Genomic DNA, 12182 nt, shown 5'->3' on the forward strand with positions numbered 1-12182 from the left:
GTGCAATCCAATAGACAAGCGTATAATTTGTGAGAGGCGGGGTTAATGTGCCCGTCAATCATTCTCAGGAGGCGGGGGAAAGGGATCACAGAAAGAGCTAGGCTAGGGGAGCTACTCAACAAGGCAAACAGCAGTGATCTGCGAAGACGACTTTTACCCATCCGCATCTAACATCAACTAGAGACCAACGGACGACGTTAGAATCGGTCTGATTTATTACATAAATGTTCCTATGGATTACTAATTCACTTCCGTCGAAAAACAGAGGTGTTTCTCAATTTGACAGCATAGGTAAGACTGCTTTTGTTCGGCCAGCCATCGTTATTTTGAACATTTTACTAGCTTGCTTCCCCACTGCTACCAATCCAACCTTGACGTTAGCTAACTTGTTAACTAAAGCTGTGATGTGTTTAAGGGATCTTTGGGAATGAATGAATTAAGCGACTGGACAGCAAAAAAGATGACGGCCGAGATTACACAAAAACAACTTGTTCAGCTCGATAACAAAGTTGTTCTGTAGCCATCCAAATAAAGACGATGAGCACAGTGAAAGGTTATGCTACTCCGGGGTTGAATAGTTTCCAGCCTGCTGGACAAGCGTCGGAGTGTTGTGTTGTGGAGGAATCCTTGTCGTCGAGCAGCGCCTGTCATGGTGTTCACTAATAGCCGTCAAAAGTGATATTACATGAAGCCATCGACCTGGATAAGCTTGACATCGTTGCAGGGTGTGATTTGTCGATCAGCGACTAAACGCTGTAGTTTAACAGGTAAATCGCATTGTCAGTGGTTTCTTTTGTGCCGCGAGTATGATTAGCTTATCACGATTGACTTTTCCAGTGTAGGTTGGACCAGATGGTATACCTTGTATCAAGGAACTCACCCATTTGATCAGTTAAATGACCAGCTGCGATGTGGACTCATTTCCCTCTGCTGTAGAATACTTATATCGATGCTGTGTGTGTGTGTGTGTGTGTGCGTGACCAGTATTTTGCACATTTCCGTAACAAAATCCCCGCTGACAAACTGTCTGCACAGAAGAGGTTTAAATGGGCTCACGCTTTAGATAAACACGCAGCCAGGTTTTATGGCAGGAGGGAAGAGTATTGAAGCTCGGGCTATTTGTGTGCATTGTTTTGGTGGTGGTCTATCGTTCATTTGCAGCGGCTGGTTTAGCAAATTGTCTGGGGCGGGTGACATTGTATCCTCCGCGATCATTCACTGCGACCAATAGCCACACATCAGGGCTGCGACCTTGTCTTCTGTTATAACAATAAAATATTGTAGGTAATAATTGCAATGTTGCTGCGTTACAAGTCTTCCTCGAGCTTGACCTTGTTGCGAACCGTTTCGTCGACTTGTTTCTTTGTCAGACGCAACCTTACTCAGTGAACAGTCAGCGAAATGCCAGACCAGCCGATAAAGAGAACATTTTGTGAAGAGAGAAAGTGACTTTTTGAATGGCTGCACGGCTGGTGCTTACTTTATTCAACTCAACGCTGCCATTAGGACACATGTTTAACGGGACATATCTATTACAGGATGGTTTGGTGGTTATGTCGCGAGTGTTATTATCGCGTTGTATTCGCTGTCGAGTGCACTCTCCGCAGAGAGCACCGAGACAAGGGGGAGACGCGAAAACGAAAATGAACGGCCAGGGGGCAGTTTTTCTGTAAAAACCAAGAAATTCGTCTCCGAAACAGCAATGGCTCTAGTCTGGGTAGGTGAATGGCGACCACCGTTCCTGCGATTTCCAGTGTTTCAGTGAAGTGTTCTTCTTTTTAGCCGACTGTCAGCTACAGAAATGGCGTCATCCTCTGCTGTATAGTCAGTGCAGTGCAGACAGCGGGCACACCACGCTGCCGTACTGAAAAACCCGTGCAACGTGCAGCTTTTTACCGTGTCCACCACTTTATACTTAACGGCTTCTTTATGCGTGCATTTGTGCAGACCAAGGGAGACTAGTTACTTTGCGTTTAGCCCTTCTTTGCCACAAGCCAAGTCTGACTGCTGACTACAGTACACTAGGCATTACATACACGGCTTTTATGGCTCTTCAAATGAGAGGGATCAGCATGCCACGGGTTACTTTGCAACACAGATATTTTTGGGAAATGTGACCCAAAGCTCGAGCACACACAGCATTAGTCAGGATTATTCAAGCAAACCTTTTTTTTGAATCAATTGCATCCTCACTCTAGAATGAAACCCCAAATCCCCAAATGGAGATTTTAATGTGCAGACGATGTTTGTTCCAAGCCATGTAAAGTGTGAGTCTACCGCCCAGCTTTTTCATGGCATCCAGCAGTGTAGCAGAAAAAGTGATGTCATCATAACATAATCGTGTCTTGTTGTGGCAGATTGAAGTTGGTACTGTCTGTAATGTCTAACAGCTCCTCCAACCTCTGTTTTCAGCCTCAGATTCGTTACGCTGGGCACCTAGAGGACTCATAGAGAGATGAAGGTATGGTCATTCATTTTCTTGCATGTGTTGAATGATACAGGAAATGCAATGAGAGCGCACCTACTTCTGAATTTCCAGTCTTAGCTCATTGAACTCTTGTATAAACATGCCATAACCAGGTAAATCCAAATGTGAAATGTAGTATACATGTTTTATATGTATAAATCGCCTAATTATTTTTTATTTCATGAATAAGCCTGGTGTGATCTCTTACTAAATGTCAATTTAACACATTTAAACGCAGTGAGGAAAGTGTCTTGGACACAGGCCAAAGTAATATATTTATTTGATAAGCATGATATTGAGTTTTCACTGGCACCAGCTGTATTTGCAAAAACAAATTGGGAATTTTTGGGGATTTTGTCATACTTTGTTATGCAATGTTATTGAATTGGATGAGGAAGGGGCTGAATGTGTTATACTTTAAGTGAATATTGTTTTTTAAAACTGCATTATAGAGTTTCTGAACAAAATTCAGGGTTAAGTGGAAAGATGATATTACTATATGAATGATGGAATAATTGAACTGTGAAATATAGACAATGTTTAACAGCTCTGGTATAAGCTCCAATCCTATTCAATTTCAAAAAGTCACAGCTGTCACTGTTTGGAAAATAGGTTGTGATGCAAGCTACTGCATTTAATATTTTCCTATTCCTACCAACTAGTAGCAGTCGTATCCAATAAAATCCAATGGGATTATGTTATCAATTGTTTGTGTCACATGAAGTTGAGATTGTCATGACTAGAAATGCTTTCCTGGCAGACACAGAATGTATACAAAAAAACATTGGATTAGCATAAAGCATATAAACCAATCCACACCGTAGGCTAGCTTTGCTGCTTAATTTGCAACATGTGTCTACTTAAAAAAAGGCTTAAACTGTACGTGAAAATTCATGAAACTGTTGTTGATTGAGGCTATGAATATTTTTCATATAATATTTTCTCCAACTGGATTGCAGTGAGGCTGTTATTAGATGAGTATATTGCTTACAATAGCTTGTTTCTCAAAATTGCAGACAGGACTGACGTTTTGACATTGATATTTTTGATTCGATGTTGTAGCTTTTACTGTTTTCATTGTGCTCGGAGTCATCTGAATCTATTAGTGCTTGAGGAGTGTTCACTTATGTTACAGCTCTGTATATTAAGAGCATCTGCTCAGTGCCTTCACTGTAAATTGCTCTGTAACAACGACAACTTTTCATTAGCATTTCATGTCACTCTGGCTCATGCTCCACAGCCTTCTGAACACGCTGCTTTAACTCTGAAGAGTGGAAGAAAAACGTTAACCTTACACATCCTTAAAGTAGACAAATATGAAGGATAATCATTAAAAAAAACATTAATAACATAAGATAATGTTTAGGGTTCTTAATGAACTTAATCTGCAAATATCATGTAAACGCTTTGCTTAAATGAGAATACAGATACTTGTTGTATTCCAAGTAATCTAGTGGATCACATTGCAATATGTCCATGAAATGGTAAACTACACTAGATTATACATATTCTTAATACTAACTATCAGCAGTCAAAGCCCCTCATAATTTTTTTATCATATTTAATCACTCTCTGATCGTGACTCAGCCATTCATCCACTACATCAATTTACTAGTAACATAATAGTACAGTCTACATGCATGTTATTCCAAACTTTACCATAATAACTGAAAACCTTGACTAACCATATATGTTAAAATCCACCTTTTTTACCATTGTATTTTGTTCAGTGATATACTGTAGGATGTAACCAAGGCGTTCATGCTTTACAAACTGGTGGTGTAGGAATTGAGAATTCAGGAGGCATTGGTGGTCTAATGAAAAAAAGCTATTGCGTTGCATTTTGGCAAATAAATGATTCAGCATTTTAAGAGATTAAATGTCATTATCTATCTTTCTCTGCTGCTTTGATTTTGATCATTCTGTTTTAAATCTGTCTCATGGTGAGACCCCCAACTTTATGAAAGCACAATACAAAATTGCTGTAATACACTTTTTACCTGCAATTGGCAGTCCAAAGTTGTTCTATGGTGGCAAAATGCACAGCTTTTGATCAAAGCTGTCGGTAGGAAAATTGCTTTGCTGGGAGAATGAAATGTGTTTAGTCCAGTTGTTCCTGCCTTAAGATGGGTGAACAGCATGTGGTTCTTTCTAAGCATTGGGGAAGAGTACCCTAAGCAGGTCAGGTGCAAAGGATGCTCCAGTTTTCATGCCTAGGAACAAAGTAGTTTGTAAACTAATAACTTCAGACATCTAATGTGTGAAGTCTGATTTGTGAGTGTGTACGCATGACTATTTGTAGAGCTGTGAGATTATTTGTTGTATTTGGAACGAGGGAAGTTTTGCAATCTGACTTGAGTGTATTGTTGGAAGTGGAAGTTAAGATTACAGCAGCACATTCTTCAAAAACAATTGCAAGTAAGAGACTGTCCATCATTTCAAATCTAGCCATTTACAGCAATTTATCAGAGTTTTAGAACATTCTTGAAGTTTTGTATTTTTTTGATACTGCAGGAGGACCGTACTAAATCTTTGGGTTTCAGTGTGTAAACATAAGGTTTTAAATTGTTCCAGTTTAAAGCTACATTGCAAAGGCACCTCCTGCTGAAACGCCAGTCACCAGAATAGTTGTGACTCTGGTTTGGACAAAGAGGTGATTCACAGCAGGATTATTGTACGTGTGAGCTAGGCTGGAGGGGAGCTTAATTCTTTCCTGCCTGCCTCTTGCATGTGCCTTTGTTCAGCCTACACGCCTATTCATTATAGCACAATATAATGGTTCAGAAATGACTGCCTATAATATTTCAGTTATCCTGATAAATGCCTGAATAGTATGTTTGAAAAGTTGCAATTTGGTGTGCTATTGAAGACATCAATACATTGTTATTCTCAGACTGAAAACAAATGATTTGCTACATTAAAATGAAGTGCATGTGATTTAATTAAGGTTTTTCTTTGTTATGTCATTCTTAGGGCTGTCAATCGATTAAAAAAATTAAATCGCGATTAATCTATCCATAAATTAATTGCATTTTTCTATTTAAGACTGAAGCTTATAATGAATATTTATTTATGCAGAATCATCAAATTAATGTAGAATAAACACAGAGAAAGTATATTTAAATTCAAAGACCATTTTAATGGCTTAAAGTGCACACATGCAAAGTGCAAATACAGAAAATAAGTCGAAAAAAATAAGAACATTGAACATTTTTCACGCCAAAAAGATAATTTACTTAGTCCTTCTTTACTTTCAGCCAGTTGCTGAGGCAGACCAGTTTGTTTACGTTCTCAGGGGACAAAGAAGCTCGCTGCTTTTGAATAATGTGGCCTGAGAGTGAGAACAACCTCTCACAAGGCACTGTGGTTGCAGGGGTTGAGAGGTACTTGCGTGCAATGGGTGCCAGCCTGGCATGTGCTCCCTCTCTCTTTGACCACCATTGTAGTGGACACCCTTCTATGTCCATTTTTGGCTCTGCTTTGTAGCGATCCAGACAATGCTCTATGGACTCCTCCTCGTCATCTGTATCTGAATCAGAAGAACACAGCAAGATGGACATCCTCCTCCTCTTCTTTGGTGACGGCTCCTCGGTTGTCTCAGCAGCTGGTTGTTGGGCTGGTGTCTCTCTCATCATCAGGTCACGTACTGAAGCCCACACCTCACTCCTTTCATCTTTTGGAAGGCACTTAAGGTCTTTAAACCTAGGGTCAAGGGCAGTAGTGATCTTCAGCCATTTGAGGTTGGTGCTATCCTTCCGTTGAGTTAGGTCTGTGGTAAAGGCCTTCTTGAACCTCAGAACATAAACTGGATCATCGTCTGAGGGCTCCATAACTCTGAACAAGTGGCGTAAGGCTGGCAAGACCACTGAGCAGGAGACATACTGCTCTCCCCCAGTAGTTCAGTCACATATCTGCAATGGAAAACACAAGGTGTTAAACATTTGAGTAAATCTTTATTAACAACACAGAGAACCAACACACACACAGGTGAAAGAGAGGGAGAGACAGAGAACAACAACATACACACACAGGAGATGGAGAGAGAGAGAACAGCACACACACAGGTGAGAGAGAGACAGAGAACAACAACATACACACACACAGGAGATGGAGAGAGAGAGAACAGCACACACACACACAGGTGAAAGAGAGGGAGAGACAGAACAACAACATACACACACACAGGAGATGGAGAGAGAGAGAACAGCACACACACAGGTGAAAGCGAGAGGGAGAGAGAAAACAACATACACATAGGAGATGGAGAGAGAGAGAGAAAACGCTACACATATACTGTACACAGGAGATAGGGAGAAAGAAAGAGAGGGAGGAGAAACCAGAAATAAATAACATACCTGCAAGGTTCCAGTAGTTCCTCCAGCTTTTGCAGTTTGGCAAGCTCCTGGTCAGTCAACATGGCAACCTTGCTCTTTTTCTGCGCCAGGTGGTGGGTAGTGGACCGGTCAGTGGAGATTTGTTTCTCTGCATCCTCTTTACCATCTCCAGTGTAGAATTCCATCTTGTTGCAACGTCCTGAGCAAGTGATTCTTGCTTAAGTCCGTGTGCAACCTGCTGTTCGTTTAATTCCTGAGCGTTAGATGGACTATGCTTAAAGTGCCCGACAATCTTGCGACATTTGGCCAGAACACTTTCAAATCCACTGTCTTTAAGTGAGACTGTGACCGTTCTTTGCAGAGAGTGGGCCATGCAAGGCAGGTGTTCAATTGGAAGTAGCCTCGCGGCAGCTACCATGTTACGAGCGCTGTCATTGCCGAGTGTGGTCAACCTTTCCTTGATTACCCATTCGTTTGCAACATCCAGAAAATGGTTAGCACATGCCTCGGCATAATGTCGCTCCTCGGTTTTACTCACAGTAAGTGCAAACGACTGCAGAGTCCAGTCTTGATCAATGAAATGCGCCGTGACGCCCAAATAATTATCGTTGTTGACAGACGTCCAGTGGTCACCTGTGACAGCGATGTGCTTTGCTTGCTCAAGAATGTTCGTCCGCTGAGCCCTCTGATCCTCATACAACGTGTGTATTCTTGATACGATGGTTCCTCTCCAGGGTAAATTATAAGAGGTATCTCCCGATGCAACACAAATTACTTCTCTCAGTCCATCATTCTCTACTGTGCTAACTGGGCGGCAGTTTTTAACTATCCAAGTAACCAAGGAATTGGTTAACCTTTCAGTTACAGGTTTCGTTATTCGCCCACGAGTGCCACACTCCTGTAGTGTAGACTGGCGCGGTCCCGTGGAGGTAATTTCAGTAGGGTGCTTTGCTTTGAAGTGATACGCTAAAGACGTGTTACTTCTGTGGTAACTAAATTCGGCTTTGCAAACTGTGCAGATTGCTTTTGCTTTGTCCAACGAGCCGTCGGGCAACTTTTTAAAATGAAACGTTCCCCCTAATAGTCCTTCCTTAGCCATCTTTCCGCCAAAGACTCTCCTCTAGTTAGGATAAATGTTTGCCCGCGCACGTGACCAAAGGTTATGGGTCAGCCGCCACCGGAAGTAAACAAAACCACGTTAATTGCGCTAAAAAAAATGAATGCATTAAATGTTTAAAATTAATCGCCAAAATGAACGCGTTAACTTTGACAGCACTAGTCATTCTGTTTCCTCCACCCTCGGCTGGTATAACAGCAGAATACAAACCAGTTTATGTTGCTAGCATCATCTCACGCTGTTGTCTTACTTAAACACAACAAAAAGCAATAGTGACACATCATCCTAACAACACATAATAGCTTTCAGAAGGAGCTCTATCTGGATTATATCATTGGCAGTTGCAACAGTAGTATTAATACTATGATATCTGTTTAAAATTCAAGAGTTAGGTGAATTGTTATAATGACAAAAGAACTGAAAACTGTTCTACCACATGGTAATTTCATTTGATCTCTACTTCGTTTGCAGGAGATTCACAAGAAACAATTAGCACTCATACACACTTACTGTGTAAGGGTTGATTGGGAAGAGTTGGAAAAGGTGAGAAATAGAAGAAAGGTTTTTAAACAACAGTAAAGTCAAATCAAAAGTACTTCAGTAAACTGTTATGGAGTACATGGGTTTCAGAATGTAGCTGATTACATTCCACCACTGGTTCTTTGTCTGTAGTCTTTTGAACAGACTACGTTTAACAGGCCCAATGTATATTACCTGGGAATCATTGGCTGTAAATATTACATCTATCATAGCCTACAAAATGGAGGTAAAATAAATGATTTCTTCTTCATCACACTCTCAAAAAACACAGGCCCAGTACAACAGAAAACCTGATGATACAGTGTTTTAGGTAAAGTTCAGGAAAGGAAAACTTTGACCTTGAATCGCCAGCATATCTGACACTGATGAAATGTCACTGGAATGTGACAGTCACATTGGCTGTTTTTGAGGTGAATGAGCGGCAGGAAGGAACTGATGCAAGTGTGTCTTAATACATTAGCAATGGGTATCTGCATACTTCCATGGTCCAGCCTCCCAGAAATAGCCTGCGGTCTGTAGAGCAGATGACCAGGGATTCCTTGAGCCCCTCCCTAATCATGAGTGATATAAAATGAATTACAATACACACATGACATCACCACACAATAAAGTGCCATTAGTGTTTATTTTCCCATGCAGCTTTTACCTTCAGAGTAGTAGAATGAAATGGCAATACTCCCTGAGGCTGTCAAAGAAATGCACTATAAGCAACAACAGCTGGTTTTCAACTAGCGCTCTGTGGAGTTGGCTGTTTAATTTTTCATGACCTGAGAGTCTTTATTGAGCAGAAACTGATCTCATTCTGCTGTTGCCAGCGTAACCCCAGTGTATTTTGTTTTTAAAAGATTTCAAAGCTGCGACTTAATGCAGCAGCATTGCCTGTTTTGTTCCCTGACTAGAAAGATTTAAATACTGTCGCTTTAGATAGTTGTTTCACATTGTTCCTTCTGTGGAGAGGGGAAAACGCTGTTGAGGCATTATTACATTTAAGTTATCTAATGGGATGTACGTGCACTTCTGACTCATCCATGCAGATCGTCCTTCATTCAAGCTCTTTTTTCAAACAATTTTAGGTCCATGCCAGCCGCAGGTGCTTTTTGTCACCCTACATTTGGAGGTGTTTAATCAAGCATGTGTGCCTGGAGAGTATTTTCCACATCAGTGACATTAGGTGAAAAGCCAGCCAGCTAGTTTTGATTGTACCAGGGTTATTACCATTACATTGACTTTTGCAAGCACTTGAGGCATATGACAAAAATGGCATTGCTATTTTTTTGACAGAATCTTCGCTGAGAGCAGGTCTCGTGTCTGGGTTATTTACTTATTTTAAGTTGCTGAGGATGTAACACCTCCCAAAAGGCTAAGGAATTCCGCCTCTCTGAGCTTAGTCATTGTGGTTGGTTGATTTTCTGAGTGGAGGGGGAACATTGTCTCTACTGGCAGGAGTAATGAAAAAAAAAACAGTCAGTGTTTTTCTCTAGACAGCTGTAGGCTAAACTGCAGTCTTATCCAAGGAATTCATTCAGTTTGAGTTTAATGCGAGGAGGTGGAGTGCTATCAGTGGAAAAGACAAACCATTCTCTATTTGCGTTGGCATGTGAGCAAGACAAATGTAAATCTGGCCTCAGTAGTCTGTTATCACCCGTTCCTTGTTAAGTTAAAGTTAAAGCTGTCAAGATAACCCAAGCTGCCCTCTCTAGATTCAGTAGTATGGTTATCCTTTAAGAAGAGGAACAGTGGAGGATAAATGAGAGAAGTATTTGTATAAACGAGCAGGAATGCCATGACTAACAAGGCTTTGATTAGCTAGTGAAAATGGCGCCGGCGTCATGTAAACCTGGTGTTGGCTAGGGCAGCTGGTGCTGAGACCAGACTGCACTAGGACTAATGATGTGTTTATGTGAGAGGTGGGGAGGCTGATGGCCCTGGACTCTGCCCCTAAATCCCATCTGCTTGAACTCAAAGAGAAACCGGAGAAGAGGCAACCTGTCCCACTTTGACTGTGACCTGCACATGGCCTTTCCAATGCAGTAGATACAATTTGTTTCTGGTATTTTTTAGTTTTTGAAGCCACCTTTTTTTTATGCATGTTTGATTTTGTGTAATTTATCTCTGCATGGTATGTCTCAAAATGATTCCCCTTTTTATTAAACTGTTCTTAGAAATACATATTCACTTTTTTTGCACAAAAAGTGAACCGAGCATCCAATTAATTTGCCCAATGCTGGGTTGGATTGCTACAGTTGGCAAACTACCATGCATATTTATTCATTTCTCAGCAATTTAATATTAATTGGTGCATCCTATTTGCACAGCAGCCAAACTGGTTGTCCTGCATGATACGTTATTGTGACACCTGTTTAATAAATGGAAAGTGTTTTCTTGTCTTGCTGTCTAATCGTAACCTCTTTTAATGTCTCATGAATCACATTGTTTTCTGGTCTTCTGATTCAAGTGTGTGGCCTAAAATGTCTACATGGTTAAAGTTGTCTGTGAAATAACATAATGTGGGATTTAGCCTCAGGTAACAAATAAATTAAACAGGGATATGAAACCCTTATGTTCATTGAGATAATTGGACAGTGGATATTTTTAGCCACATTTCCGTTTCACCTCTTTATCTTTTATAAGAAGGGCAACATTCTGCACATCAGCTCAGTAATGACACAGATTAGGGATGCCTTGATTATATTTATGTGACTCTGATACTGATTTGAGTCATTTAATATTGAATAACTGCCAAGTTTAATACCAGTTTGAATAACATTATTTCCCTACATAATACAGAAGGTATGAGTGGCATTTAACTAGCCTCTTTCTCTGGCTTGAACTACAACAAGCAGTACTTAATCAATGCTTACACTTACTGTGAGAGGTGTGTTTGTGCATTTGCATACATTGCTGGAATAGAGGCAAAGAAGCTGTTCTTCTTTTTTCATGCTACTCAAGGGTTTGCCCATTTGCCACATGTTGGAAACAAGTTCAAGTATGTCCACGACAGCAGTACCGTTGGACATATGTCATAGACGGTCAAAAAAGAGAGTGCAATGGATTACAATCGCACACCGATAAAATAGGAACGCAGTCTCTGTGACTTCACCCATAGGTTTCTTAAGAGGCTTTGTACAGCTCAAAGTTGGTAGCTCCGAGCCTCACCAACTTCGCAGTAACTTCAATCTTATATAAACAGGTGTGTTATATAGCAATTCATCCCATGAACTGTGAAATTAGCTAAATAAACTAAACCCCCATTTTCTTTTTTGTTCAGGCTGTTTGTTGTTTGTATCTGCTGTGAATTTGGCATTTTAACAGGAGGGTTTGACTCCCCATTGGTGCCAGCCTCAAAAAGCCATTGGAATACTGCAGCTTTAGGCACTTCCGCAATCTCTTCACTGGTCAGTCCTGGGTGCTGCCACATGGTTACAATAAACAAAGGATCATGACTTTTAAAGTTCATTTAACCTCTTACGAAATGCCTTAATAGGAGCAAATGGAAGTTTGGTTTAGGTAAAAAATCTTAAAGGGACCCTATGCTTCTTGGGGGTTTCCCTTTCCTGAATGAGCATAATGGGGCCCCTTTAATTGGCAGTTGGTACCCAATTTTTCAAATGTGGACTTTTAACCATTTCTGCCTAAAATTGGTTTGGCCATAGCACAGAGAGGCCTGCAACATCTGCTTTCCGAAAATTGTTACATTGCTGGTGTAGTATTTTGTAGTTGGTAG

At 40.7% G+C, this 12182-nt stretch overlaps 1 protein-coding gene across 3 annotated transcripts in view; it reads left to right on the plus strand.

Moving 5' to 3' along the window:
• The first annotated feature begins 80 nt into the window (after positions 1 to 80).
• arid4b (AT-rich interaction domain 4B) overlaps positions 81 to 12182 on the plus strand; it is a 40419-nt gene continuing 28317 nt past the window's right edge. For all 3 annotated transcript variants that reach the window (XM_063874549.1, XM_063874550.1, XM_063874552.1), the window contains exons 1-2: positions 81 to 291; positions 2413 to 2461. In XM_063874549.1, coding sequence (XP_063730619.1) covers positions 2456 to 2461 — 6 coding nt within the window. In that variant the 5' untranslated portion in view covers positions 81 to 291; positions 2413 to 2455. The remainder of the gene's footprint in view (positions 292 to 2412; positions 2462 to 12182) is intronic.

The sequence above is a fragment of the Eleginops maclovinus genome, chromosome 22, assembly GCF_036324505.1.
Source record: "Eleginops maclovinus isolate JMC-PN-2008 ecotype Puerto Natales chromosome 22, JC_Emac_rtc_rv5, whole genome shotgun sequence".
In the NCBI taxonomy this organism is placed as follows: domain Eukaryota; kingdom Metazoa; phylum Chordata; class Actinopteri; order Perciformes; family Eleginopidae; genus Eleginops; species Eleginops maclovinus.